General features: G+C 60.1%; 2 protein-coding genes across 5 annotated transcripts; both read left to right on the top strand.

Moving 5' to 3' along the window:
- Window positions 1-2,760: 2,760 nt before the first annotated feature.
- On the top strand, window positions 2,761-15,101 carry FURIN (furin, paired basic amino acid cleaving enzyme). Of its 4 annotated transcripts, none has more exons than XM_072800441.1 (16): window positions 2,761-2,836; window positions 7,185-7,521; window positions 7,921-8,019; window positions 8,129-8,224; window positions 8,573-8,701; window positions 8,810-8,886; window positions 9,173-9,261; window positions 9,773-9,945; window positions 10,559-10,771; window positions 11,223-11,323; window positions 11,447-11,550; window positions 11,638-11,755; window positions 11,859-12,038; window positions 12,444-12,568; window positions 12,678-12,788; window positions 12,957-15,101. In XM_072800441.1, exons 2-16 carry the CDS (start codon window positions 7,345-7,347, stop codon window positions 13,544-13,546), a joined length of 2,382 nt encoding a protein of 793 aa, XP_072656542.1. In that variant the 5' UTR covers window positions 2,761-2,836; window positions 7,185-7,344; the 3' UTR covers window positions 13,547-15,101. The 4 variants fall into 4 exon arrangements, with proteins under 4 accessions (XP_072656542.1, XP_072656552.1, XP_072656533.1 ...); XM_072800451.1 differs by lacking the exon at window positions 2,761-2,836 and adding an exon at window positions 3,487-3,641 and having other exon boundaries at window positions 12,678-12,784; XM_072800432.1 differs by lacking the exon at window positions 2,761-2,836 and adding an exon at window positions 3,487-3,641.
- Window positions 15,102-15,930: 829 nt separating this feature from the next.
- FES (FES proto-oncogene, tyrosine kinase) lies at window positions 15,931-25,560 on the top strand. Its single transcript, XM_072800424.1, has 19 exons — window positions 15,931-16,068; window positions 16,427-16,642; window positions 16,854-17,027; window positions 18,596-18,692; window positions 18,816-18,999; window positions 20,342-20,479; window positions 20,551-20,670; window positions 20,835-20,957; window positions 21,076-21,262; window positions 21,385-21,468; window positions 22,022-22,231; window positions 22,549-22,671; window positions 23,068-23,121; window positions 23,579-23,697; window positions 23,983-24,077; window positions 24,179-24,302; window positions 24,472-24,629; window positions 24,716-24,838; window positions 25,218-25,560. Exons 2-19 carry the CDS (start codon window positions 16,436-16,438, stop codon window positions 25,358-25,360), a joined length of 2,463 nt encoding a protein of 820 aa, XP_072656525.1. The 5' UTR covers window positions 15,931-16,068; window positions 16,427-16,435; the 3' UTR covers window positions 25,361-25,560.
- The last annotated feature ends 330 nt before the right edge of the window (window positions 25,561-25,890 follow it).

Here is a 25,890-nt window from a genome sequence, read left to right as displayed (position 1 = left end):
GACACCGTTTCCCTGTCATATAAAGGAGGATTTCCCAAAGTGGTTTAGCCAGAACTTGGATAGGCCCTGCCCTATGACCAGATAGGAGGAGCCTGGCTGTTGCTCCGGCTGCGATGGTGCTCAGGACGGATTCCAGGTGTTCTGGTGCTAGCTGGTGAAGTATGGGCATGCTTTATTCAATTTTGCATGACTTAAAGATTTAATTATTTGATTATAAAAGTTACCGTAAACATTCCTGAAAAATGCATGTAAGCAAAAAGGAAGAAAACAAAAAGCTCTCAAAATCCCATCCTTTCAGAAAAGGTACCAGTTACATTTTGTCATGTGCCCTTCCATGCATGTACGAAAGGGGTGTGGACATCTTGATTAAAACCAGGTGTGAGTGCTGCTGCGGAGGGCTCTGAGGTGCCCTCAGAGTGGGGAGGAGATCTGGGGAGAAGAGAAACCCCAGAGCACTCCAGGGGACATGGGAGTGCCTAGGTGGATGGAGCTACAAGACCGAAGACCTTGGTTGTTTTCAGGAGCCTTGCTGATTGGCCCCAATTCGAAGATAAAGGGAGGCCTGGCTGGCTGGATCCTCCCTCTGAGAGCCTTGCTGGGAAGGTGGCAACCCCCTTCAGAGCCCCTTTGCCCCTCAGGACTTACCCATCAGGCCTTGTTTCCCCACTCCCACCCCCACCCCCAGGCCTTCCTGCTGCAGGTTTCTGTCACATGGCACCACCATCCTATCAACTGCTGTGTAAAACTGTAAAACTGTGAACCGGACCCTGAGACCCTAGGGCTCTTAAGGCCCTAAGTTGGGGGCAATTTAGCTCTCTCAGGCCTTACAGCCAGCCTCGGCCTCATATAAACGTATAAACCGTTGGGTGTGATCAAAAGAATAATACATGCCCCCAGGACTTGTTTGGGGGAGATAAAGGAAGAAGTTGGCTAACAGTCACCAGCTGTGGCAAGGTGGGATTCTCTCTGGAGGAGTCTCATCTCAAGGAGGGTTGCTTCCGAGCTCTTGGCAGAGGAGTGTCTTAAAATACATTTTTATGTGAAACTCCCAAATAGAGACAGGGGCAAAGATGCTCTGGGCAAAGTAAGGACGGGTGCTCACTCGCTCAATCCTCTCCCCGCTCCTTCCCTCAAGCGATGCACCTCTGAGCAACGCAGCCTAAAGAATTGCACCTTATGCCAAAGGCGGGATGGGAGAGGCAGCTGCAGGGGTGGCAGCCATCTGAGACAGGGCTAGCCCCTCCTCCTCCTCCTGAGACCCGCTGCAGTCCCCTGGGGCCAGCCTCCGGGATGGGTGGGGCCCCTGGAGGCAGCCAGAATAGCTTTCTTTCTGTGTTGACCTTTTTTCTAGGCCAGAGGACAAGAGGGAAGGGCACCAGGGGACTCCGAGCCTAGGTGGGGCTAGCCCTGTCCCAATTTCCCCTCAATGGGGTTCTCTTGCTCACGGACTGAGGAAGAACCATGACTCACTTCCTGCCTCCCTCTGCACAAGCATTGTTCTCCCAAATGTGGCTGCTGCTGGTGGGGCTACCCCAGGGTGGCCCATACGGAGTCTCAGCTTCTTGGGAGGGAAGTTCCCACCCCGAGCCCGAGAGCAGCGAACCAGACTCAGCTCCCAAGTACAGACTTTCAGGACCTCATGTCGTAACCTGAGGCTCCAGTTTTTGCCGCATTTGAAAGGGTGTTCGTGGTACCTCATCGCATTAGCTGAATATCATCTCCACCTTACTGAGGAGTAAATGGAGGCTCTCAGAATGAAGTTAACCTAAGGTGGCAGAGGATGAAAAAGCGCCACAGGCATCAGAACCCAGGCTTGCCAGTTGATTTGCCACACAGTTACCTTGGGGATATTACTTGACGTCTCTGGGCCTCAGTTTCCTCTTTGGTAAATGCAGACAGTGCTACATAAACGGTGCCAAATTGTACCCACCTCGTGGGGGTTGCAGGGAGGCAGAAATAAGTTAACACATGGAAAGAGCTGAGAATAGCACCTGGCTCATAGTAAGTACCGGGTGGTGTTGGGTTTTGCCATTACCCCCTGTGTTAAGGAGGCCACATGATTCTGTGCGGCCAGGTAATCTCACAGGGAGCAGGACGGGATGGACAGAGACTGCTCTGCGACCTTGGAATAACCCAGCCCAGGGAGCTTTTGGCCACATTTCCCCTTTTTTTTCTCAGCTCAAGCAGTGGCGGCCTCAGCCAAGTAGCACAGACGTTTTCTAGGGCAGGGACCCAGGGAGGGAGAGGAGCCGGTTGGTATATTGCAAGTAGCTTGGATCCGAGCTCCGCCAAAGCCCCAGATCTCATCCAGGCTCTGAGGCCTGCTAGTTGGGGGACCTCGGGCAAATGGTTTAACTTTGGCTCCTCAGTTTCCTTATCTGTAAAATGGGATTAATAATGTCAGCCTGGAAGGATTATGTGGATTAAATAATGTATGTAAGAAGGAGGTAATGTAAAGTGCCCTGCAGTTGTTTTTTTTTTTTTTTAGATTTATTTATTTATGATAGACATAGAGAAAGAGAGGCAGAGACACAGGAGGAGGGAGAAGCAGGCTCCATGCCAGGAGCCTGACGTGGGGCTCGATCCCGGGACTCCCAAGATCGCGCCCTGGGCCAAAGGCAGGCGCCAAACCGCTGAGCCACTCAGGGATCCCCCAGTTGGGGTTAAAAAAAAAAAAAAAAAAAAAGGTAAAAAAAAAAAGTAAAAGGCGTGGGCTATTGGCTCAGCTTCTCCACCTGTCTATATAGATGCAAACAGTCGTGACTCCTCCAACAGTAGGCCCTGGGAAGGTGCGCCCCGCCTCGCTCAAGTCTGACCTCAGAGGGGGCTACCCCAGGTCGGTCACCCCAGGACACTCAACCTGGTCATGCCCAAATTCACGGCTCAGGACTGGGGCGGTCGTGGGGGTGGGTGGGGAGAGGGCCAGGTCGCCCACAAGCCAGCCGACACTGAGCGCGTCCTCAAGCCTCCGACAGCCCCAGCCCAGGGTCCGGGTTCGGGTCTCCGCGGCCGCCCGCCCGGGGAGCTCCGGAGGCGCAGAGCCGGGGGCGGGGCGGGGGGGGCGCGGGCCGCTGGGCCGGGGAGGTGGGGGTGGGGGACGCGCCAGGCGGCCGCCGGGGCTTTGGGATCTCCGGCCCCACTTCCTACCTGCCCCTACCGGGCGCCGGAGGCAGCGGGCGCCCCAGAAGGCCGCAGGGCCTGGGCTCGGGGCCCGGAGCTACGAACGCGGGCCGGGGCGCGGGCGGCATGGGCGGGCGGCGGGCGGCGGCGGCGGCGGCGGCGGCGGCCGCGGGCCGGGAGCGCGGAGGTGGCGCCGCGAGGGGGAGGGGCGCGGCGGCGGAGGAGGAGGAGCCCGGGCCGCCGCAGCCGCTGACAGCGGCCGGAGTAAACAAGCAGCGTCGCCGCGGCCCGGCGCTGCCCCCGCCCGCGCTGGAGCCCGAGCCCAGGCCGAGCCCTGCCCTGGTCGCGGGCCGGGCCGAGGCCGCCCGCCGCGCCTCCCCGCCTCCGCGCGGTGACGCTGCTGCTGGGCGCGGGGACGGCGCCGAGCCCAGGCCCCCGCCGCCGGGCTCTCCGCTCGGCCGAGGGGCGCCCGAGCCGCCGCGGCGCTCGCCTGGAAAAGTTACCCGCCTGGGCTCCCTCGGGTAAGCAGGAGGGCGCGGGGCCCGGGAGGCGGCGCGCCGGGGCGCGCGGGCGCCGGGCCCGGGGAGAGCCGGCCGGACTGGGCCGCTGTGCGCCGGGAGTGGGCTCCGCGGCCCCGGCGCCCGGGCGGGAGGGTCGGGGCGGCGCTGACCCGGGCCCCGCGGCCCCCGCTGCCCGCCAGGCGTTGGGACCTGGCCCGGGGGCCGGCCCGAGGGTGGAGCCGCGGGGAGCAGGAAGGGCGCCCCGCAGCCCACCTGAGCGCGCCGGGCCCGCCTCGGCCCCCCGGCCCTGCCGTGCCGGTACTTTTCCGCTCGGGGCCGGGGCGAGCCCTCTGACCTCAGGAAGCGTCCGCGGGGCCCCCGCTGGGGGCGGGATGGGGAGAGAATCCCAGAGGCGCCGGCGCTCCCGCCCCTCCGCGGGCCGCCGGGGGCCGCCGCCGGCTCCCCAGCCCCGCCAGCCCGCGGTCGCGGAGGGGGTGATTCCGGGCCCGGCCTCGCCCCCGCCCGCACACCTGGGCTCAGGTGCGGGCTCCGCGGGCTGGCCGGGCTGGCTCAGGGCGCGGGTCGCTGCTGGGGCTACCTCCCGCCGCGGCCTGGCTCAGGCCCCTGCTTCCCTCGTGGGGTGGCCCGACTGCGGGGCTGCCTGCCTGCCAGACAGGTCTGACAGCAGTCACTGTGCCTGGTCGGTACCTGCTCTCCGCGTGCCCCGAGGGGGCGGGGGGCGCGGACCCTCTGCCCCGGGGAAGGTGTGGGAATTCTATTTTTGACTTGGGAAGTGTGAGGGCGAGCCCAGGTGTGGGGGCCTGGTGAGGGCTGGGCAGCTGCTGGCCAGGTGTGGACACAGTGCAGAAAGAGTAGCCAAGCTTGACGTGTCTCAACCAGAGCAGCCCAGATTTTACTGTTTCCTATATGGGGTTTCCACCTAAGATTTGATTTTTTTAAATAAAAGGATTATGTGGCTTTAAAAAAAAAAAAAAGTTTGACAATCTCGGGTCTAGCAGTTTTTACCACCAGGGAAATTGAGGCCCAGAGAGAGGAAGTTACTTGTTTGAGATCACACAGCAAATGAGTAGTTTGAGCAAGGACTGGAAATCAGAATTTCAGGGGAGCCTCAGGGTGCCTGTAACAGGACCTGGCTTGCTATCTGCTGGAAAGAGAGACTGGATCCTATCCACACCAGACCCTCAGTGCCTGGGAAACAGCAGCCGGACCTGGGGGTAGGTTCAGTTTGATGCTTCAGAGTGGCCATCTGTGTTGGAGGTTCCGGAGACCTTAGAACACAGCCAGAAAGAGCACTCCCAGCTTTCTCTGTGCCCACAGCACAGAGCCGAGTCCCATGAGTCCCATGTGAGGGGACATGGAGTCCCATGTGAGGGGGCATCGAAGGAGGCTAGAAATACAGCAAGCCTGGGGGGTTTAAGCAGAACTGGGACTCAGAGGGTGAGTCAGAGTCTGGGATGGGGGTGGGGAGAAGCCCATTCATTCATTGTTCTCAGCGCCTGCTCTTTTGGGAGGGGAGTGGGTAGGGATCTTCCCTCCCTCCGGGATGCTGAGGGAGGGCTGTCCAGGGGCTTCAGGGCTCTATGGAAGCCATATCCACAGCTCACCGTGGCCAGGGATGCTGGGCCAAGGGAGGCAGGCCCTTTCTTGGGGGATTGTTGGGTTGTCCTGAGGCCTGCTTTCTCTTTGGGTGCTGCAGGGTAATTAAATAATTGGTTAATCACCTTTAATGCTGAGCAGCTGCAGCTCCATTCACAATGTGCTAGAACCTGGGCTGGACCCAGATGAGCCCGTCTTGGTTTTGGGGGCTTCGGCGGAGCTCACAGCGCTGTGGTCTGGGGCGGCTTAATTGCCATCTACACCCATGTGGTGACTATTGCAGTGGGCAGAAGAAGCTTTGTTCCTATCTGGCTCTGCCCTCAGAGCCCCACATCCTCTATTAAATGAGGCACTTGGGGTCTCTTCACACCCTAGGACCTATGTTTGGCCACGCAGCCATTGCTAAGACTGACTTTCCGGAACTTGGTGGCCCAAGGCATCATGGGCCTGTCCTGGAGCCCCATGGACTCTGCCCCATCCAGGGTGAGGAGGAGTGGTACTGTGGATGCCTCCTGCCATCAGCTGTCAGGTTATTTTGGTGTAAACTGAAAATACTCTGGGAATTGTGTGTTGAGTCCCTCCCAGCCTGCAGGGTGGGACTGCAGTAGGAGCAGCCAGGGAGACTGGTCGTGGCTGAGGGGAGCCCCTGGAGAAGCAAGGTTTCCCAGTGAGGAGGCCACCTGCCCAGCTTCCCTCTGCCTGGGTGAGCTGGGGAGCTTCATTTTTGCTGTGTGGTAGCGTGGCCTCCTTTGGGGTTGGGAGTGGTGGGGGCATCCGGGGCCCTGTGGGCAGGCTGTCTGCTCAATGAGCTTGGCACTGAGACAGGATACCTCCAGCAGCCCCGCTGGGGCCTCCCCCAGCCTCTCCCCACCCCAGGGGCTTGGCTTCTAGCTAGTCAGGGGCCCTAAGTGGGGACAGTTATGTGGCCCCGGGCAGAGAGGTCCTGCTGTCTGTTTGCTGAAGGAGGAAAAACAACACGCAGACTATTGATTCAGCCTCACCTTGGCGCTCCTGGCTCAGCAGCCAGTGTTTGCCCTGGCTGCCTGGGCTCAGATTACGCAAGGCTGGTGGGCGTGGAGTGCTAGGGGGCTGCTGGGGGCCTCTGCGCCTAGGCCCGCTTCAGGCAGGGCTGGCGGCCCCAGTGTTCCCCAGGAAACAGCCTAAAAGAGGCTGGGTCCTTGACTTTGCTGATGGTCACCAGTCTGGGGGCTACCTGTGGAGGGAGGTGAAGTCCTCCACAGGAATCTCTGTTTGGCCCCCAAAACCCCATCCCTCTGAGGGTCACCCAGTGTTTCTTCCCAGGGGCTGTGGGTCTTTGCAGGTAACTCCCTGTGGCTGGGTCTGCTTTGCTGGGCCAGGAAACCCTAGTGAGCTGTGTAGACACCACCCATTAAAAAACTTTGAGAAGCCAACATTTTATAAAATGTACCTCGGAATTTGGAAAATATATAATGATACAAAGAAGAAAATAACAGTTATTTGTAATCATCACCATCTTGAGAGAATCGTTAACGTTTCAGCATGTGTTCTTCCAGATTTTGTTTTGTGGCTATATATAAGTATACATGTATAAATAGTTCTTTAAAAACAAAATGGGGTCATGTGTAGACATACTGCGTTATAACCCATGTCTTTCTTACTTTGTGGTGAACATTTATTCTGTTGTTGTTTCTGATTTTGGATGACTCAAGCCTGATACTCTTCATCCCACTTCCGTATTCTTGTGTGGAAGGAGGCTTAGGAGCCGTGTGTGTGTGTGTGTCTGTGTGTCTGTGTGGAGGGGGTCCGTCCATCTGGCTGGCTGGCTGACCTGGCGGGGAGCTGGATTCCCCCCGTCTCCCCCGGGGCCCTTTGCAGGCCTGGATTGAGCCATGGGGTGGGAAGGCAGCTTTAGCACGTGGCTGGGGTGACCGACTGTCTCCCCCTCTTCCTCCCTTGTTCCCTCAGAGCCGGCAGCCCTCCTCCCCTCACAGCCCTGCCCTGCTCGGCCCCATGCCCCCACCAGTCAGCCCCGGGCCACAGGCAGTGAGCAGGCACGCGGGAGCCGAGGCCCTGTGACCAGGCCAAGGAGACGGGGGCTCCGGGGTCCCGGCCACCTGTCCCCCCCATGGAGCTGAGGCCCTGGTTGCTATGGGTGGTAGCAGCAGCAGGAGCCTTGGTCCTGCTGGCAGCCGACGCCCGTGGCCAGAAGGTCTACACCAACACCTGGGCTGTGCACATTCCCGGAGGCCCAGCCGTGGCTGACAGCCTGGCACGCAAGCACGGCTTCCTCAACTTGGGTCAGGTAGGTGCTCTGACTGCCTGCTGGCCTAGGCATAGGGTGTTCACTGCGGTGGGGTTGGTGAGGGCAGGGGTTCAGGCACCAGGACCAGGAGCTGTGGCTGATCTTCTCCGGCCATCTGGGGAGTAGGCACGTTCTGGGTGGCAAGGGGGATGGGAGCAGTGGCTCCTCCTGCTCTTGGGCTTCTGACATAGGTTGTTCGGAGGAGCAGACTGTCCCAGGGAGGGTGAGTCCCTCTCCGTGCCCTGCACCTCCTCGCGGGGTCCTGGGCAGGGAACAGATGCCCTACCACCCCCTGCCATTGCAAGCCTCCCCTTGCAGCCCGGTTGTCCACCCCCGTCCGCTGCCTCCCCAGGGACTGACAGATGGAAAGCCTAGCTCAGTCTCCCTGCTCCGTTGCAGATCTTCGGCGACTATTACCACTTCTGGCATCGAGCGGTGACAAAGCGGTCCCTGTCGCCTCACCGCCCGCGGCACAGCCGGCTGCAGAGGGAGCCTCAAGTGAGTGCGGCCCCAGCCCCTCTTGCTGCCACCCTTCCCTTCCCCCTCTCTGGAGCCTCTCCTGGCCTTCCCTCCTCTGCCCACATGCCCCCCCCACACTCTGTCACAGGTGCAGTGGCTGGAGCAGCAGGTGGCAAAGCGAAGGATCAAACGGGATGTGTACCAGGAGCCCACAGACCCCAAATTTCCCCAGCAGTGGTACCTGGTACGTTGCTTCCTCAGGTCATGGGTCCTCCTCCCTGGCAGTATCCATCCGGCCACTGAGGGCTTTCATGGGAGAATGAGGCTGACTTGGCGGCCTCCCCTCATTCTTCCTCTTTCTGTCTGCCAAGCCCTGTCTCCCCAGCCCTTCCTGCTAAGCCTGGGGGTTGCCCATTCAGAGTTCTTTACACTCCCATGGAACCCAGCTGACCAAGGCTAGCATTGCAGGAGCAGGGTCAGATGGAGAAAGAGGTTTTAGGGGCAGTGAAGGGATTCCTCGGGGGTCCCCCTAATCTCACACAACCAGTCACATCCTGTAAGTCCTGGAGTGCTGGGGTTGGTGTCTCTGCAGTCTGGTGTCACCCAGCGGGACCTGAACGTGAAGGAGGCCTGGGCTCAGGGCTACACGGGGCATGGCATTGTGGTCTCCATTCTGGACGACGGCATCGAGAAGAACCATCCAGACTTGGCAGGCAATTATGTGAGGAGGTGGGGGAGGGAGGCACGATCCCTCTTGAGGGGTGTCTTGGTAGTCCTGCCCTGCCAGCTACAGTCAGACTGCTCCTGATGATGGCCATGTCCTCTCCAGGATCCTGGGGCCAGCTTTGATGTTAATGACCAGGACCCTGACCCCCAGCCTCGGTACACACAGATGAATGATAATAGGTAAGTGATGGCAGGCCCCTGGCCCCTGCCTTACCTCTCTTCTCTTGTACTGAGGAAGCAGGGTTGATCCTGGGTTAAGACCTGCTCCCCCAGTAGGCTGAAGTTCCCATAGTCCTGCTCCAGTTTTGCTCAGAGTAGAGGTGGCCACAGAGTGGACATTGTGGGAGGGGACTGTACACACAGGTGGGGCAGTGATCGTGGCTGGTGGGGGAGGGGGATGCCTATTCCTCAGGCTGCACCTGCCATGTTCTTTCCGCTGCTAATGTCATGCTGTTGGTCCCGGCAGGCATGGCACACGGTGTGCAGGCGAGGTGGCCGCAGTGGCCAACAACGGTGTCTGTGGTGTTGGCGTGGCCTACAATGCCCGTATTGGAGGTGGGTGTGGGACTTGACAGCCCTGTCCTTTGGGAGGGCCCTTTGGGATCTTCTCTACCTGCTTACCGTCTGGCCAGTGCCTGACACTTTGCCACTGGGGATCCTTTTGACCACACAGCTGTTCCTTAGAGAATCTTTGACAACTCAAGCCAGGCCACCAGTGCTGGTGGCCCTGTGCTGTGGGGCAGGGCGAGGGTTTCTTAGCAGGATCCTCCCTGAATCCTCTGACATCTTACATGGCAGGGTTTGATCATCACGGTCCCTTAAGAATGCAGAGGCTCATTCTAAGCCAGGATATGTGGTTGAAGGCAGGATGTGTTCTCTCTCCATTTGGGGTCTTGCCCTGGAGAGCCAGAGGCAGGCCAGGGAGTTAGGGCTCAGGGTTTCCCAGCACTGGCCTCTGCCTTCCCCTGCGTGTCCTCTAGGTGCAGGGCTGGGTGTGCTTTGGGGGGGGTGCCCCTAGAAGCTAGACCCACGCAGTATCCCTCTCCTCACCCCCCTCCACGGCCAGGGGTGCGCATGCTGGACGGCGAGGTGACAGACGCGGTGGAGGCTCGCTCTCTGGGCCTGAATCCCAACCACATCCACATCTACAGTGCCAGCTGGGGTCCTGAGGATGACGGCAAGACCGTGGATGGACCTGCACGCCTTGCCGAGGAGGCCTTCTTCCGGGGGGTTAGCCAGGTGCGGAGGCACGGGATTCCTCAGGAGGTGTCCCGGCTTGGCCTCTCCAGGAGGCTGGGCACTGTCTCTCCTAGCTTTCTCCCTGTGTTTCCCTGTTTTTGTTGGTTTATTCTTGTGTTACACTTTAATTTTTTTTAAGATTTTGTTTATTCATAAGAGACAGAGAGAGAGAGGCAGAGACACAGGCAGAGGGAGAAGCAGGCTCCATTCAGGAAACCAGATGTGGGACTTGATCTCGGAATTCCGGGATCATGCCCGAGCCAAAGGCAAACGCTCAACCACTGAGCCACCTAGGCGTCCCTTGTGTTACACTTTAATTTTACACAAGGCATATTTATTAAAATGTTAATGGACTAGATGTACAGAAAAAAAGAAAAATAAGTGAAAAATCGCCCATCATTCCAGCCCCTGGGAATCACCAGTCTGGACATTTTGGTAGCAGCCCAGGTCTGTTGTCCAGCACAAGCACCTGACCCAGCAGGGGTCTCATGGGGTGTGGAGGAAGGGCCCTTGGGGATGGAGCCCCAGCCTTCCCAGTCCCCAGCAGCAGCACCCTCCTGCCAGGCCTCCCCAGGCCCCACCTGCCAGTGACCCTGGCACACACTGTCCACAGGGCCGCGGGGGACTGGGCTCCATCTTTGTGTGGGCCTCGGGGAACGGGGGCCGCGAGCACGACAGCTGCAACTGTGACGGCTACACCAACAGCATCTACACGCTGTCCATCAGCAGCGCCACGCAGCTCGGCAATGTGCCCTGGTACAGTGAGGCCTGCTCATCCACGCTGGCCAGCACCTACAGCAGTGGCAACCAGAACGAGAAGCAGATCGTGAGTCCCACCCTGGTTCAGGGGGCTGCTGGCGGGGGGGTGGGAGGATCTGAAGATAGGGCTGCCTGTTGGCTCGGGGGGCGAAGGGCGGGGGCTTTCCAGACCACTAGTGGCAGGGGTTGGTGGCTCAGGCCTCACGGAACGGGAGCTGGGGGGCTCACTGGGACTGAGAATGGGGTCATGGGGCTGTCTGAAACAGTGTAGACTCTGTCTAAAGATGTGCATGGCCCTGAATAGTCTCCAGCCTGGTGCTCAACCCCTCGCACCTTGGGACACTGAGGCCCAGAAAGGGCCAGGCATTGGTCTGTTCACAGCCAGTGAGTGAGGCAGCAGCTGGGACTGAGGTGTCCTGGCCCTGGCTCCCCTGCTGTCTGTTGGTGCTCTGGGCCTGCGGGCAGGCAGCCTCCTAGTCCCTGCACCCATCACAGGCCCAACACTGTTCTCATGGTAGGTGACCACAGACTTGCGTCAGAAGTGTACCGAGTCTCACACTGGCACCTCAGCCTCGGCCCCCTTGGCGGCTGGCATCATCGCCCTCACCCTGGAAGCCAAGTAAGTCATTGGGGACGGAGGAGCAACCCTGTCCCCACCAGCGCCCCCTGCAGGGCAGCCCTTTTTGTCTCCACCTTCTCTCTAAGGAGACTGAGCCCTGGCCTGTCCTTCCCACCTCTGCAGTAAGAACCTCACCTGGCGAGACATGCAGCACCTGGTGGTACAGACCTCAAAGCCAGCTCACCTCAATGCTAATGATTGGGCCACCAATGGTGTGGGGCGGAAAGGTGAGGACAGGGTGGCCTGGTGCACTGGACCGGGGTAAGGTGGGGGCCCTCTGCCTCCCAGCTGACCCCGCCTTCCCTGCCCCACAGTGAGCCATTCGTATGGCTACGGGCTGTTGGACGCAGGTGCCATGGTGACCCTGGCCCAGAACTGGACGACGGTGCCCCCCCAGAGGAAATGCATCATTGACATCCTCACTGAACCCAAGTGAGGGCTGGACCCCAGCTGGGAGGGGCGGGTGGGGCCTGAGGGTTACAGGGGGTGCCCTCTGGGGCAGGCTGGCAGACCGTCCCTGCTGCTGTCTGTACAGGGACATCGGGAAGCGGCTGGAGGTGCGGAAGACTGTGACCGCCTGCCTGGGGGAGCCCAGCCACATCACACGGCTGGAGCACGCACAGGCCCGCCTCACCCTGTCCTACAATCGCCGTGGCGACTTGGCCATCCACCTGGTCAGCCCCATGGGCACCCGTTCCACCCTGCTGGCTGCCAGGTGCTTGTCTTCTCCCCTGCCCAGCTTGTCCTGTCCTTCCCACTCACACACATTCTTAGACTCATCACAGTCTTAGTAGCCACTGCATTCTCGGGAGTGCTGGTGGCACTTTAGGAGACGGATGATTTTGTTCTATGAGACTGTCCTACACTCAAGGGATCCCTGGCTTCTACTCATCACATGCTGGTAGTGTGCCTGCCTGTGCGCAGCAAGCACCTTCCATGTTTCCAGAATCCTCTGACTGAGAACATCTGGCCTACTGGAAAGCAGCAATAGACATTTCCTGCCCAGTGGGGTTGGTGCTGTGCTGGAGGAGGGCGTATGGTCCATGTGTTGTGGCCTCAGCGTCCCCTGGCTGGGGTCTCCCAGAGGCCTCCAACAGTCACAGACACCCTCTTCCCCTAGGCCTCACGACTACTCCGCAGATGGGTTTAATGACTGGGCCTTCATGACAACCCATTCCTGGGATGAGGACCCCTCTGGCGAGTGGGTTCTGGAGATTGAAAACACCAGCGAAGCCAACAACTATGGTACCAGGGATGCCTGAGGACTGGGCAGGAGAGCTGGTGGGTTCTGGGATTCTGGCCGTGGTGCCAGTGCTCCCTAACCCCTCTTTCCTCCTCCCCTACCTTGGAATAGGGACACTGACCAAGTTCACCCTTGTGCTGTACGGCACAGCCCCTGAGGGGCTGCACACACCTCCTGAGAGCAGTGGCTGCAAGACCCTCACAACCAGCCAGGCCTGTGTGGGTCAGTAGTGGTGGCTGTTGGGGTTTGGGGTTAGGGTTGGGGGGTACAGAGGGGACCTGTCCCAAAGCCCAGTGCTAGGTGGAGAAGGGGTTTGAAGAGCCCTTAGGATGACCATAACTCTGGGGCTGAAAGTTTGGCTGACACCCACCTTCTCTCCCATGCTGGCAGTGTGCGAGGAAGGCTTCTCCCTGCACCAGAAGAGCTGCGTCCAGCACTGCCCGTCAGGCTTCACTCCCCAAGTCCTCGACACACACTATAGCACCGAGAACGATGTGGAGATCATCCGGGCCAGTGTCTGTGCCCCCTGCCACACCTCGTGTGCCACATGCCAGGGGCTGGCCCCCACGGACTGCCTCAGCTGCCCCAGCCATGCCTCCCTGGACCCCGTGGAGCAGACATGCTCCCGGCAGAGCCAGAGCAGCCGCGAGTCACCCCAGCAGCAGCCACCCCGGCCACCCGCAGAGGTGGAGGCGGAGCCCCGGCCACGGGCAGGCCTGCTACCCTCGCACCTGCCAGAGGTGGTGGCTGGCCTCAGCTGCGCCTTCATCGTGCTGGTCTTCGTCACTGTCTTCCTGGTTCTGCAGCTGCGCTCGGGCTTCAGCTTCCGGGGGGTAAAGGTGTACACCATGGACCGTGGCCTCATATCCTATAAGGGGCTGCCCCCCGAAGCTTGGCAGGAAGAGTGCCCATCTGACTCAGAAGAGGACGAGGGCCGGGGCGAGAGGACCGCCTTTATCAAAGACCAGAGCGCCCTTTGACAAGCGCCTACTGCCTGCCCCTTCAAGCCCATCCCTTCCTTGGGCACTTTTTAATTCACCAAAGTATTTTTTTAATCTTGGGACTGGGTTTGGACCCCAGCTGGGAGGCAGGAGGGGCAGAGACTGCCTTCCCACCCTACCTTTGGGCCACCTGGCTGCCGGAGGCGGGGCCCCAGGAACAGCTGGGGGGGCGAGCAAGGGCCTCGCCCCACCTCCAGCACCTCTTCTGTGTGGAGAAAGGAGTGGAACCTTTAGGGCAGCTTTCTGAGGTCCAGGCCCCAGCCAGTGTTCCCTGCGGAGTGAAGAGGGTCAGCCCTTCTCTTTCGGGATCCTGACCCGGGCTGTGGCTCTTGTCCCTTCCCTGTTCCTCTAAAGCAATAATGGTCCCCATCCAGGCAGCAGGGAGGCTGGCCGAGGGGATATTGGAAGGAGGAGGCCACCTCTCCAAGGGCTTTCGTATCCCCGACCCCGTCCCCCATGTCTGGTGAGCCTCTTGAGGAAGCGGTGATCAAAGGAAGGGACCGAGGCAAGGCAGGTGCTTCCAGGGTGCGTGCGCAGTCGTATGTCCCTCTGCCCATCTCTGCCACAGCTGGCCACCCGCCAAGCCCCGTGCTGGTGTCCTGACTGCCCTACCTTCTCGGGCCCCCTCCCCTCCCGCCAGGGCCCAAGTCCCTGTTTTCTGAGCCCGGGGCTGCCTGGGCTGTTGGCACTCACAGTCCCGGAGCCCCTGGGTGGGTGGTGGGGAGGGACGGTGGCCTGGCCGGCCTCTCCCGCCTCCCACCCAATGCTGCTTTCCCCTGTGGGGATCTCAGGGGCTGTTTGAGGATATATTTTCACTTTGTGATTATTTCACTTTAGATGCTGATTTTTTTTTTTTTTTTGTATTTTTAATGGGGGTAGCAGCTGGACCACCCACCTTCCCACACCCACTGTCCACTCTGCTGTTCCCCCGGCTACCCTGGCCCTGAGGTGTGGGGGGCTGCAGCATGTTGCTGAAGATTGAGGAGTAGAGCCCCAAGTCCTGAAGAGGCCAGCGGGCAAGCCATGTGGGGCCCTAGGAAAGGGGATCATGGTGGGAGGGGCAGGCTGTCATCCGTGTTTTAGATGGGGCTCATTGTGCCAAGGGCTCATGGGTCACTGGTTCTCCAAGTGCCAGGGGTGCGCAGGTGGTGGCACTGAGCCCCCTCCCAACACTGTGCCCTTGTGGAGAAAGCACTGACCTGTTCTGCCCCCTTAAGTCCCCCTCTTCTGACGTGCCTTTCGCACCCCTCCCATTAGGACAATCAGTCCCCTCCCTGTCTGGGAGACCTCTTTTCTTTCTCTCCCCTAGCCCTTCTTGGCACCCAGCCACCTGCCCAGGGGTGTCCTCTTCTCTCCCATCCCCCCACCCTTGTGGCCAGCCTGGCTGATTTTGTAAGATACTGGGTTGGAGCCCAGTGATTTTTTTTTTTTTTCTTGTAATTTAAACAGGCCCAGCATTGTTGGTTCTATTTAATGGACACGAGATAATGTTAGAGGTTTTAAAGTGATTAAACGTGCAGACTATGCAAACCAGGCCTGGTCTCCTGTGTGGTGATGTCGTTCTTCCTAGGACCCCGGGACTGCCTCCGGGCTGGGACCGGAGCCAGGATGGGGGCCAGTTAGCCTGTCCCACGGGCCTCTCAACAGTGGGCCCAAGTCAGGTCTCCAAAGTTCCTCTCCCACAGAGTTTTAGGGCCCCCTTTGGGGAGCAGTGGGATGTGTAAGGAGGGTGCAACTGGAGACAGGCCCCAGGGTGTGGGACGTGTGAGCCCCAAGAGTAGGACAAGTGGAGCACTTCCACCCCCTGGGGTGCCCCCCCCCCCCAGCAGGATCCCCTAGGCGGGGAGGCTGAGGTCTAGGTGGGGCCTGACCCAACCGCGATGGAGGGTTTTTGCCGGCCAGTGTCCGCTCAGGAAGCTCCATACCTGTCCACTCGCGGCCGGGGCCCCTCCCCTGCCCGGGCGTCCCTTGGGACAGGAAGCCCCTGCCTGGGGTAGGGGAGTGGTGGCCGCTTCACGGGACCTGCGCCCTGCGCCCTGCGCCGGAGAAGGAGGCCTCTCCTCGGGGATATTTACTTGGAATTTTTATTCAAATGTTGGCTGGCGCCTGAGCTCTCCTTGGGGAATCCGACGGGGTGGGGAGGCCCGGGGCAGGCGCCCCCGCCCCCGCCCCCTCCCCGTCCTGGCCGCGCGCCCCCGCCCCCCCCCCCCCGGCGCTGCCCAGGCCCCGGGGGCGCGGGCGGGCGGCTCTCGGCGCGGCCATTCTTCCCCGGCCCCCTCCTCCCTTCCGTTTCCGCGGCCGCGGGCAGGGGGGCCGGCAGGCGTCGGGGGCGCCGGCCCTGCCGCCCGCCCCTTCCCCTCTCCGGGCCCGCCCCGGCCGGCCGACTGAAACCGCGGCAGGAGGAAGCCGTAGCAGGAACTGGCCAGGGTCGCCCGGGCCGCAGTCGGGCCGCAGTCGTCCCCGAGGCGTCCTCGGCAGCCCCGGAGCAGCGGCCTGCGCGGGTAACCGGGCGCCCCGAGGCCCAGGGGGGCGCGCGGAGGGAGGCGGCGGAGGAGGGGGCGGCGGGGGCGGCGGGGGCGGCGGGGGCGGCGGGCTGGGAGAGGGGCCACCTCCCGGGTGGGGCGCGGGCGGCAGGGCAGGGGCCCCGCCGGGGCTGGGGCTGCCTGGAGCCCGGAGGAGGGTCCTGGGCACCCCGAGCCCCTGGGAAGGGTGCCCCAGGGAAGGGTGCCGGGAGCAGGGCCTGGGGAGGGAGGGGACCCTGGCGCCAGGCCTTGGCCCCAGGCAGGGGGAGCAGTGAGGGCCAGCCCCTCCATCCCCAGCTGCTGCCTTACCCAGAGTGGGGCTCTCCTCTGCTCCCAGGACGGCACCATGGGCTTCTCTTCAGAGCTCTGCAGCACCCAGGGCCACGGGGCAGTACAGCAGATGCAGGAGGCTGAGCTGCGGCTTCTGGAGGGCATGAGGAAGTGGATGGCCCAGCGTGTCAAGAGTGACAGGGAATACGCAGGGCTGCTGCACCACATGTCCCTCCAGGACAGTGGAGGCCGGGGCATTGGCCCCAACAGCCTCATAAGCCAGGTGGGGGTTCTGTGGGCCTCCGGGCTGCCTCATCCCCTTCCTGCTTTCCACTGAGGAATTCCTGTGGGTGTCAGTTATATCTGCCCCCCTTCCTTTCCTGGAACCCCCCCCCCCCCCCCCCCCCGCCCCAGGGAGGGTCAGAGAGTTGGCAGGCCCAGGCTAGGGAGCCGTTGTCGCCCACCCCCTGTCTCGCCTGTCCCATGTTATCTAGTCCTGGGCAGAGATCACCAGCCAGACGGAGGGCCTGAGCCGATTGCTGAAGCAACACGCAGAGGATCTGAACTCAGGGCCCCTCAGCAAGCTAGGCCTACTGATCCGCGAGCGGCAGCAGCTGCGTAAGACCTACAGCGAGCAGTGGCAGCAGCTGCAGCAGGAGCTCACCAAGGTGAGTAGGTGAACCTAGGCTCCACCTGGCCATTGCTGCCCGAAGCCTGAGACTAACTGGGCTGGTTTTGCACAGAGCCCCTGGATTCACTGGGGGAAGTGGAAGTCCCTGACCGCAGGCTTGCCCTAGCTTCCGTTCCTCCTCCCTGCACTTGGGCTGGCCTGTGGCAGGGCCTCATTCTACATTTTGTCACCTGACCATGGGCCCGAGGAAAGTGCTGGGAGTAGGAAGAGTGATCCAGCCGTTGCCTACAAGACGTGTGGTATCTGGCTCTGGGGTCTGAGAGACAGTGAGGGGAGTCAGGGCTAGTCTGTCTGCCATCCGCCTGGGCGCACTCCTCTCAAGGCAGCGGACACACCACAGGCAGCAAGCAGTGTGACTCCCTGACACAGAGGTGTGAAGTCAGCTCACTTGCATTCGAACCCTGCCCTGCCTTGCTGCTGGGTCTAGAGGCTGTGTGATTGCAGCTGGTTGGCTGCTTCAGCCTCCAGAATCCTGTGCTGGTCAGCAACCCCTGCACCACACCCCTTCCACCTGTGCCAAACCCAGCCTCACCGTGGAGCCACAGCGGCCCCTGGTGGCCAGTGGCCACCCGCTGTCCCTCTCCTCAGAAGCCCCTGCAATTCAAGGGCTGGCTTGCTTTTATGGGTACTTTAATTGGAACCCAGCCATACCCATTTGTTCATTTTCATATTACCTGTTGCTGTTTTTTTTTTCCCAAGATTTTATTTATTTGAGAGCGAGAGAGTACAAGCAGGGTGAGGGGGCAGAGGGAGAGGGAGAAGCCGACTCCCTGCTGAATGAGGAGCCTGACATGAGGTTCAATCCCAGGACCCTGAGATCATGACCTGAGTCAAAGGCAGAGGCTTAACCAACTGAGCCACTGAGGCACCCCTTTGCCTGTGGCTATTACAGAGCTGAGTGATTTCTGCAGTAACGGTATAAGCCTAAAGTGTTTACCATCTGGCTCTTTAAAAGAAAGGTTTGTGTAGCCTTCACAGTGATTTGTTACAGACGGGAGAACTAAGATTTTGAGGAACGGGGTGGGACTTACCCAAAGGATTCCAGTGTGTCAACAGGGGAACTGGATAAGAACTTTGGTCTTGACCATCCATTGTTCCTGCCACCAGGAACATAATTTGCAAGACTCGGTGCAAAAATGAAAATGCAGGGCTTCTTGTGAAAAAATTGTGCAGTTTCAAGATGGCATCAGCAGAGCATTAAACCGAGCACGGGCCCTTCTCTGTGAGGAGCTCTGTGGAGAGACTGCACAGGCCATGTGACATCCCTGCCGCCAGGTCCTACCTGCCACCAGAGATCACTCTAGGTCAAGGAGGGCCAGGTATAGCCTGCCCAGCCCACCTCTCTGCCTCCCCCAGGAGCCTGTCCTTAAGCCAGCTCCTCTGACCTAACTTCAGCAGCAGGGGTTGGGCCCCAGAGGCCCCCAAGCCTTTCCCAGAGGATGGACTTAGATGCCCAGCCTGCCAAAACCACGGGACCTGTGCTGGGCGGAAATCTCCTGTGCCCTGGGGACCCATGTCCCCACACTGACCTCTCCTCTCTCCCAGACCCACAACCAGGACATCGAGAAGCTGAAGAGCCAGTACCGAGTCCTGGCACGGGACAGCGCCCAGGCCAGACGCAAGTACCAGGAGGCCAGCAAAGGTTTGTGGCTCTCCCTTCTGGGAGAGGGGGAATCCCAAGCCAGCCATGACCTGTCCACAGATGCCCAGATCTCCTGCCCAGGCCTCTGCACCATCACCCACCACCCCTCTCCTCACCTGGCAGACAAGGATCGGGACAAGGCCAAGGACAAGTATGTACGCAGCCTGTGGAAGCTCTTTGCTCACCACAACCGCTACGTGCTGGGCGTGCGGGCTGCGCAGCTACACCACCAGCACCACCACCAGCTCATGCTCCCTGGTCTACTCCAGTCGCTGCAGGACCTGCACCAGGAGATGGCCTGCATCCTGTGAGCCCGTAGCCCCATCCTGCCCCCCTCACAGCCTTTCAGCCCTGCCCCCAGGCCCAGAAGCCAGGTCTAGGAGATCTGGTCCTGTGAGAATGGTCACATCATCCTGGGAGAACAGGCCCTGGGCCAACACTTGGAGCCTAGCAGCTTATATCTGGATCGTGTGACCCCAGAGTCCCTTATTGCAGGGTTTCATTATATTTATGGAGCCCCATTTTAGGCTCTGGAGGACAGCAGAGAACAACAAGACAGGAGCATCTGTTCTCTAGGCTCACCCGTGTTGTTGGAGAGAGAAAAGAGAGTCCTGCCCATAGGTAGCATGTGTGAGACTATGTATTATGGAGAAAAATCCAACAAGGAAGGGCAATGGGGAGGCAAGGTGGGCAGGGAAGAGGGACAGCTGTTTGTAGAGTGCTCTGGGAAAGCCTCAGAGGTACCAGGGCAAACTGAGGGGTGTTTGCAGTTAGACCAGTCAGAGAGGGAAGAGCAGGTGCACAGGGCCTGGAGTGGGAGCGTGCCTGGAATCCAGGACCAGCAGGGCCACTGATGTAGCCCAGGCAGTAGCAGGGCAGGGCAGAGTCAGATGTGAGGCCGGACTGGTCCAGAGCTTGGGGGGGCTGCTGGGTGATGGAGGGGCCAGCAAGCCATTGTGAGGTCTTAGGTGCTACTGTGTTGAGAAAAGACTTCAGGGGGCTAGGCAGGGGGCTGTTGGAAGAGTGTAGACCATAGGCCGTGGCCGCTGGGCCAGGGTGCTGGTTCCTGGGTATGCTCCCAAAGTGGTGCTGGGGTGTCTTCTTCATGAACTGGAAGTGAGGTGTGAGGTGGAGTCCAGGGGACTCCTGGAAGGTGGAGTTCCTGCTAACTTACGAGGTCAGGGAGGGAAGGAACGGGTTCAGGAGACAAGAATGAGAGTTCATGTTTCCACTCATGGAGTTAGAGTGTCTAAGAGATGTCCACTGGGACGTTCGAGTAAGCAGGTGGCTGCTTGAGGCTGAGGTCCTAGAGGACTAGACACATAGATATAGAGCCAGCAGCATGTCAAAGGCCTGTGCACATTTCGGAGCCCCAGAGTCCCCCGCCGTTCGTGCCTACCACACTCTTGCACACTAGCTCCATTGGGTCCTTATCACAATGCCCACCATCCATCATTATATGCACCAGGAAGCAAAGATAAAGGAGACATTGAGTAACTTGCCTGTGGTCATCTGGCTGGTAAATGATGAAGGGGAAGGGGAGGGTCAACTCCAGGGCTGACTACTACAAACCCAGTGCCAGGGGTCCACAGCTGGCCGGCTTTGCCCAGCCTGAGGCCCCATTGACCAGGGTTCTTGTCTGGGGGCAGGAAGGAGATCCTGCAGGAGTACCTGGAGATTAGCAGCCTGGTGCAGGACGAGGTGGCGGCCATTCACCTAGAGATGGCTGCAGCTGTTGCCCGCATCCAGCCTGAGAGCGAATACCAAGGCTTCCTGCAACAGTATGGGTAAGCCCCTCGCTCCCCCTGGGCACCAGGGCTTCTGGCCTTTTCATTGACGGAGCACCGTCCCCCTGCAGGTCCGCACCTGACATCCCACCCTGTGTCACTTTTGATGAGTCACTGCTTGAAGAGGGCGAACCACTGGAGCCAGGGGAGCTGCAGCTGAATGAGCTGACTGTGGAGAGTGTGCAGCACACGTGCGTGTTGGCTAGGCATCAGGCTGGGATGGGCTGGAGTATCCAGGGGCAGGTGCCAGCTCTGTAGAACTATGGTCAGGTAGCCAGGTGGCCAGGCTTGCTTGGCTCTGCAGGGATGCATCTGAGGGGTGTGACTCTTAACACTGCCCTTCCTTTGGGTGCAGACTGACCTCAGTGACAGATGAACTGGCTGTGGCCACCGAGACAGTGCTTAGCCGGCAAGAGGTGGTCACTCAGCTGCAGCGCGATCTCCAGAATGAAGAACAGAACACACATCCCCGGGAGCGGTGAGTGGGTTCGCCCACAGCAGCCTCGCAGCCCGCCTTTCCTCTCATCAGCCGGCCTGACCCATTCCTTGCTGCCAGCTATGGGCTGAGCACCACCCCTCTCCCGCCCCATCTGCAGGGTGCAGCTGCTGGCCAAGAAGCAGGTGTTGCAGGAGGCGCTTCAGGGGCTGCAGGTAGCCCTGTGCACCCAGGCCAAGCTGCAGGCCCAGCAGGAGCTGCTGCAGACCAAGCTGGAGCAGCTGGGCCCTGGCGAACCACCGCCCGTGCTGCTCCTACAGGATGACCGCCACTCCACATCGTCTTCGGTGAGCTGCCTACCACTGCCCGCCGCTGCCAGCCACGCCTGCCCGCCCCGGGGCGCGCTCCTCATTTTTGCCCTCCCCCTCCCCAAGCCTGGCCACCCGCTGACGTCTGTCCCTGGCCTCAGGAGCAGGAGCGAGAAGGGGGAAGGACACCCACCCTGGAGATCCTTAAGAGCCACATCTCAGGAATCTTCCGCCCTAAGTTCTCGGTGAGTAGAACCCAGCCTGGGCCTGTATCTCTGTCCTCCTCTCTGGGGTGGGCCAGGCTAGGAGATCTCAGACCTGTACCCCCTAAGACCCTCCCACCAGGGTGTTTGGGGTTAATCATGCTGGCCTAGAGAGGAGGCTCTGCCCAGAGGAGGTTGCTTTTATCGGGGGTCCTTGTCTTCCCTGGGATTCCAGATTACATATGTCCCCAGATCTTGTCAGCCAGCACCCTCTTCCTCTTCACCCCACTGTGTGCTATAGCCTTGTTACCTCCCGGCTCTTCTTGCCCTGGGAGTCATTGCATAGCTGGGGCCTGGAGCAAAAGGCAGAAGCCTAGTTTGAGGTCACCAGCCTGGGCTTCCCCTCCCAGCTCTGTCTAGAGCAAGACTGGGTGAGTCCGTTGCTTGCTCCAGGGGCTCTAATGCCACACAGGTGGCATTAGAGGGGTAGATGTGAGACAGAGAATCCCCCACCCCGTGACTCCCGTCTGTCCTAGTGGCCTCCCTGGACGAATTGCTGAATTCCCCTCTGTTGCCCCTCCCCTGCCCCGGCCAGCTCCCTCCACCACTGCAGCTCATTCCAGAGGTACAGAAGCCCCTGCATGAGCAGCTGTGGTACCATGGGGCAATCCCACGGGCAGAGGTGTCTGAGCTGCTGACACACTCCGGGGACTTCCTGGTGCGGGAGAGCCAGGGCAAGCAGGAGTATGTGCTGTCTGTGCTGTGGGATGGCCAGCCCCGGCACTTCATCATCCAGTCTGCTGACGTGAGTGGGGCCTGGATTCAGGCCTTCCCTGCCCTGCCCCCCTCTCTGCAGGGGAATGGTCTTGAGAGGGGAGGAAGATGCTGCCACAGTAGATGCTTCCTTGGCAGAGGTGAAAATTGCCAGAGAATGCCCAGTCCGTGCAACAAGCTAGAGGCACAGTCCTCGGCGTGGGTCCTCCCCTGTGAAGGGCTCCAAGCTGTGGCACGGCAGCAGAGAGCACCTTTTCTACCAGCTATACCTCCTGTCCCCTCCTCTCCCAGGGCTCAGGGCCCCCCCAGCAGAGGAGGCTGCTGATCCTGGGTTCTCCTGCCCCACAGAACCTGTACCGACTTGAAGGGGATGGCTTTCCCAGCATCCCCTTGCTCATCGACCACCTACTGCGCTCTCAGCAGCCCCTCACCAAGAAAAGTGGTATTGTCCTCAACAGAGCGGTGCCCAAGGTGAGCCTGTGCCCAGCCCGACCATGCCACCTGTGCCACGTGGTGTCCAGGCAGGCAGGGTCTCCCAGGTTCCTGTCTATAAACGGGTGCAAAGTGATTCCTTACTACTCAGGGAGCCAGCTTCCCTCTATGGTTAGAATCCCAAGGCCATTCACCATTCCATAGAACACACACATGTACATGCAGAGCTGACACTCCCCCAGTGAGGGCACCCGCCTGGTCCCCAAAGTTGTTTAAGTGTGATCCTGATCCTGTCTAACCCCCATTTTTCAGACCAACAAACCGAGGTGCCAAGAAATGAAAGACATAGCATTGGTGGGGGACATCTGGTCCCTTGCAGGGCCCAGCACACATTTCCTCCACTGACTTCCGACCCCCAACCCCTCCCTCCCCCAGGACAAGTGGGTGCTAAACCACGAGGACCTGGTGTTGGGTGAGCAGATTGGTCGGGTGAGTTGAGTGTTCTACCAGCCTCCTGGCTGCCTGATCTCCCCTCCCCCACTTCTGCCCCCCACCCCACCCCCCACCCCCAAGCCCTCACCCCATCCAGGCCCTTTCTCCCCAGGTTGCTCTCGTATGCGTGGGGAGACACGCTTTGGTCACGTGAGCTATAAAATACCTGCTAAGGAAAAAAAAAAGTCCCTTTCTTAAGACAAAGAATGGTTTTTCAACCCAAGTTAAAGAGAAATTTGGGTTTTTTGTGTCCCTTCTCTCTGTGAAGGTGGCAAGTTAGAGGTCACCTTCCCTACCTAGCCCATGTGCACCCAGTCCCCACCCAGGGGTAAACACCTCTGGAGCATGGCTGAGCTGTCTGAGGAGGGTGGGGACAAGATGAGGACCAGTCCCTGGGAGTGAGGAAGAGGACCATGGTCCAGGGAAAGCTGGTAGGAGCCTGAGACCATTGCAGGGGAACTTTGGTGAAGTGTTCAGTGGACGTCTACGGGCCGACAATACTCTGGTGGCGGTGAAATCTTGCCGAGAGACCCTCCCACCTGACCTCAAGGCCAAGTTTCTACAGGAAGCGAGGTGGGTGCTAAAGTAACGATCCCAGAGCTCCACATGCAAAGGGTTCCTCCATGCATGGCATGAGGTAAAGCGCTTGACTTGCTCCCTCGTGGCCCCTCACCATGTAAGTGGTCGTCCCCCCCACAACCCTGCTTAGTGCTGAGGGAGAAAGGCTCAGTGATGCCCCCAAGGTCACACAGCCAGGCCTGCTGGCCTCTCCTGTGCTGCCCTCTCCCATCCTCCCTCGGTGCCCCTGGGGCTCCCGGGGCTCCCCCAGGTGGGCTCCTAAGTGGCGGCACCCTCCAGGATCCTGAAGCAGTACAGCCACCCCAATATCGTAAGGCTCATTGGCGTCTGCACCCAGAAGCAGCCCATCTACATTGTCATGGAGCTCGTGCAGGGTGAGCAGAGGAAGCTGGTCTCCAGGGGGCACGTGTGGAGGAGGAGGCTTCTGCCAGAGGCTTACCAAGGCTTCTCCTGCCCTTCCCCCACCCACCCCCAGGGGGCGACTTCCTGACCTTCCTGCGGACAGAGGGCGCCCGGCTGAGGATGAAGACCCTGCTGCAGATGGTGGGGGACGCGGCTGCGGGCATGGAGTATCTGGAGAGCAAGTGTTGCATCCACCGGTGAGTGAGGGGAGCCAGTGGCATCACCACCCTCCCGCTTTCCTTGCTGCAGGCACCTGCTCCAGGCCTGGAGTCCACCTGTGGCCGGGGGCGGGGGGGTGGGGTGGGTAGCAGCTTTCTTCAGGGCTACTCCTGGAGCCCGGGCCTCTGCCCTGTCCGCCCCACCCAGGGACCTGGCTGCCCGGAACTGCCTGGTGACAGAGAAGAACGTCCTGAAGATCAGCGACTTTGGCATGTCCCGGGAAGAAGCTGATGGCATCTATGCAGCCTCAGGGGGCCTCAGACAAGTCCCTGTGAAGTGGACAGCACCGGAGGCTCTTAACTACGGTACCTGGGCCTCACCTGCTCTGGCTGCAGGGCCCTCTCTCTGGCCAGTGGACCAGCCGGCCCCCTCACACCTTGCCTCCCTGCAGGACGCTACTCCTCCGAGAGTGACGTGTGGAGCTTTGGCATCTTGCTCTGGGAGGCCTTCAGCTTAGGAGCCTCCCCCTACCCCAACCTCAGCAATCAGCAGACCCGGGAGTTTGTGGAAAAAGGTGAGGCAAAAAAAAAAAAAAAAGACAAAGGTGAGGCATCCCCACATGACAGCAGCTTCTCCGTGCTCCCGCTGGGCTCCTCCAGGTCCTCTGACCACCCACTGGGGCAGAGCAATGGTCATCCTGGAGCTGCCATGGCAGGAGCCCCCCAGGTTTGCCAGGCCAACACCATCCCATTTACTCTTCGTGGCAAGTGAGGGAGGTCTTACTGTGTCCCTTTTGCTGCCAGAAAAGACAGGCTTGCAGAGGTCACACACAGTGGGACCGAGATTAGAACCTCAGTGTCCTTGGGGCCCTTGAGAGTGTCTACGACTCAAGGTAGCTGCTGGGGTCCCCATGCCCACTCCTCACACCTGTTGTGCTGTGCCTGTGCCCACAGGGGGCCGCCTGCCCTGCCCAGAGCTGTGCCCTGACGCTGTGTTCAGGCTCATGGAGCAGTGCTGGGCCTACGAGCCCGGGCAGCGGCCCAGCTTCAGCGCCATCTACCAGGAGCTGCAGAGCATCCGGAGGCGGCATCGGTGAGGCTGGGCCCCCTTCTCAAGCTGGAGGCCTCTGTGGGCAAGATTCTGGCTGCCACTGTTGGATGGCTCCTAACAGTCCCAGGCCCTGGACACTGGCATCAGTGCTGCCGGCAGGCATGTAGCTCGGTCAGCTGTGCAGCCCTGCTTCTGCTTGGGCTTCCTCTTCTAGGCGGAAATAATAAAACCACTTGTGCCCACTGAGTGCTCCTGGCATGTGCACCCCTCCAGAGGGCAGGTCTGAGGAAGAACCAGGGGCCTATGCCATGGCCATGGGGAATGGGGTCAGGGAGATGGGCAGGGCTCATGAGGCCAAACTGACATGGTCTGTGAGATATGGGGAAGGGAGAGATGCTAGGTTCCTGACATGTGGCAGTGTCTTACCTGAAAGGGTCACAGACAGAGGAGAGAGCTGCGGGAGGAATGGGAAGTTTGGAGATGTGTTTGAGGGGCCCATGGGGATGTAGGTGTGACATAGAAGTCTGGAAACCCAGGTAGAAGCAAAGGCTGGCAACTGACATTCAAAAGTCATTA

Source organism: Canis lupus, chromosome 2, assembly GCF_048164855.1.
Source record: "Canis lupus baileyi chromosome 2, mCanLup2.hap1, whole genome shotgun sequence".
Classification (NCBI taxonomy): Eukaryota; Metazoa; Chordata; class Mammalia; order Carnivora; family Canidae; genus Canis; species Canis lupus.
This window is presented reverse-complemented; position numbering and strand designations above follow the sequence as displayed.

Bases quoted from the DNA above. Each gene is read 5' to 3' on its own strand.
- FURIN (XM_072800441.1), top strand. From the start codon at position 7,345: ATGGAGCTGAGGCCCTGGTTGCTATGGGTGGTAGCAGCAGCAGGAGCC. The intron at 11,756-11,858 runs GTGAGGGCTGGA...CTGTCTGTACAG, and splicing joins GACATCCTCACTGAACCCAA to GGACATCGGGAAGCGGCTGG. The intron at 12,039-12,443 runs GTGCTTGTCTTC...CTCTTCCCCTAG, and splicing joins TCCACCCTGCTGGCTGCCAG to GCCTCACGACTACTCCGCAG.
- FES (XM_072800424.1), top strand. From the start codon at position 16,436: ATGGGCTTCTCTTCAGAGCTCTGCAGCACCCAGGGCCACGGGGCAGTA. The intron at 20,958-21,075 runs GTGAGTGGGTTC...CCCCATCTGCAG, and splicing joins AACACACATCCCCGGGAGCG to GGTGCAGCTGCTGGCCAAGA. The intron at 23,698-23,982 runs GTGGGTGCTAAA...GGCACCCTCCAG, and splicing joins AAGTTTCTACAGGAAGCGAG to GATCCTGAAGCAGTACAGCC.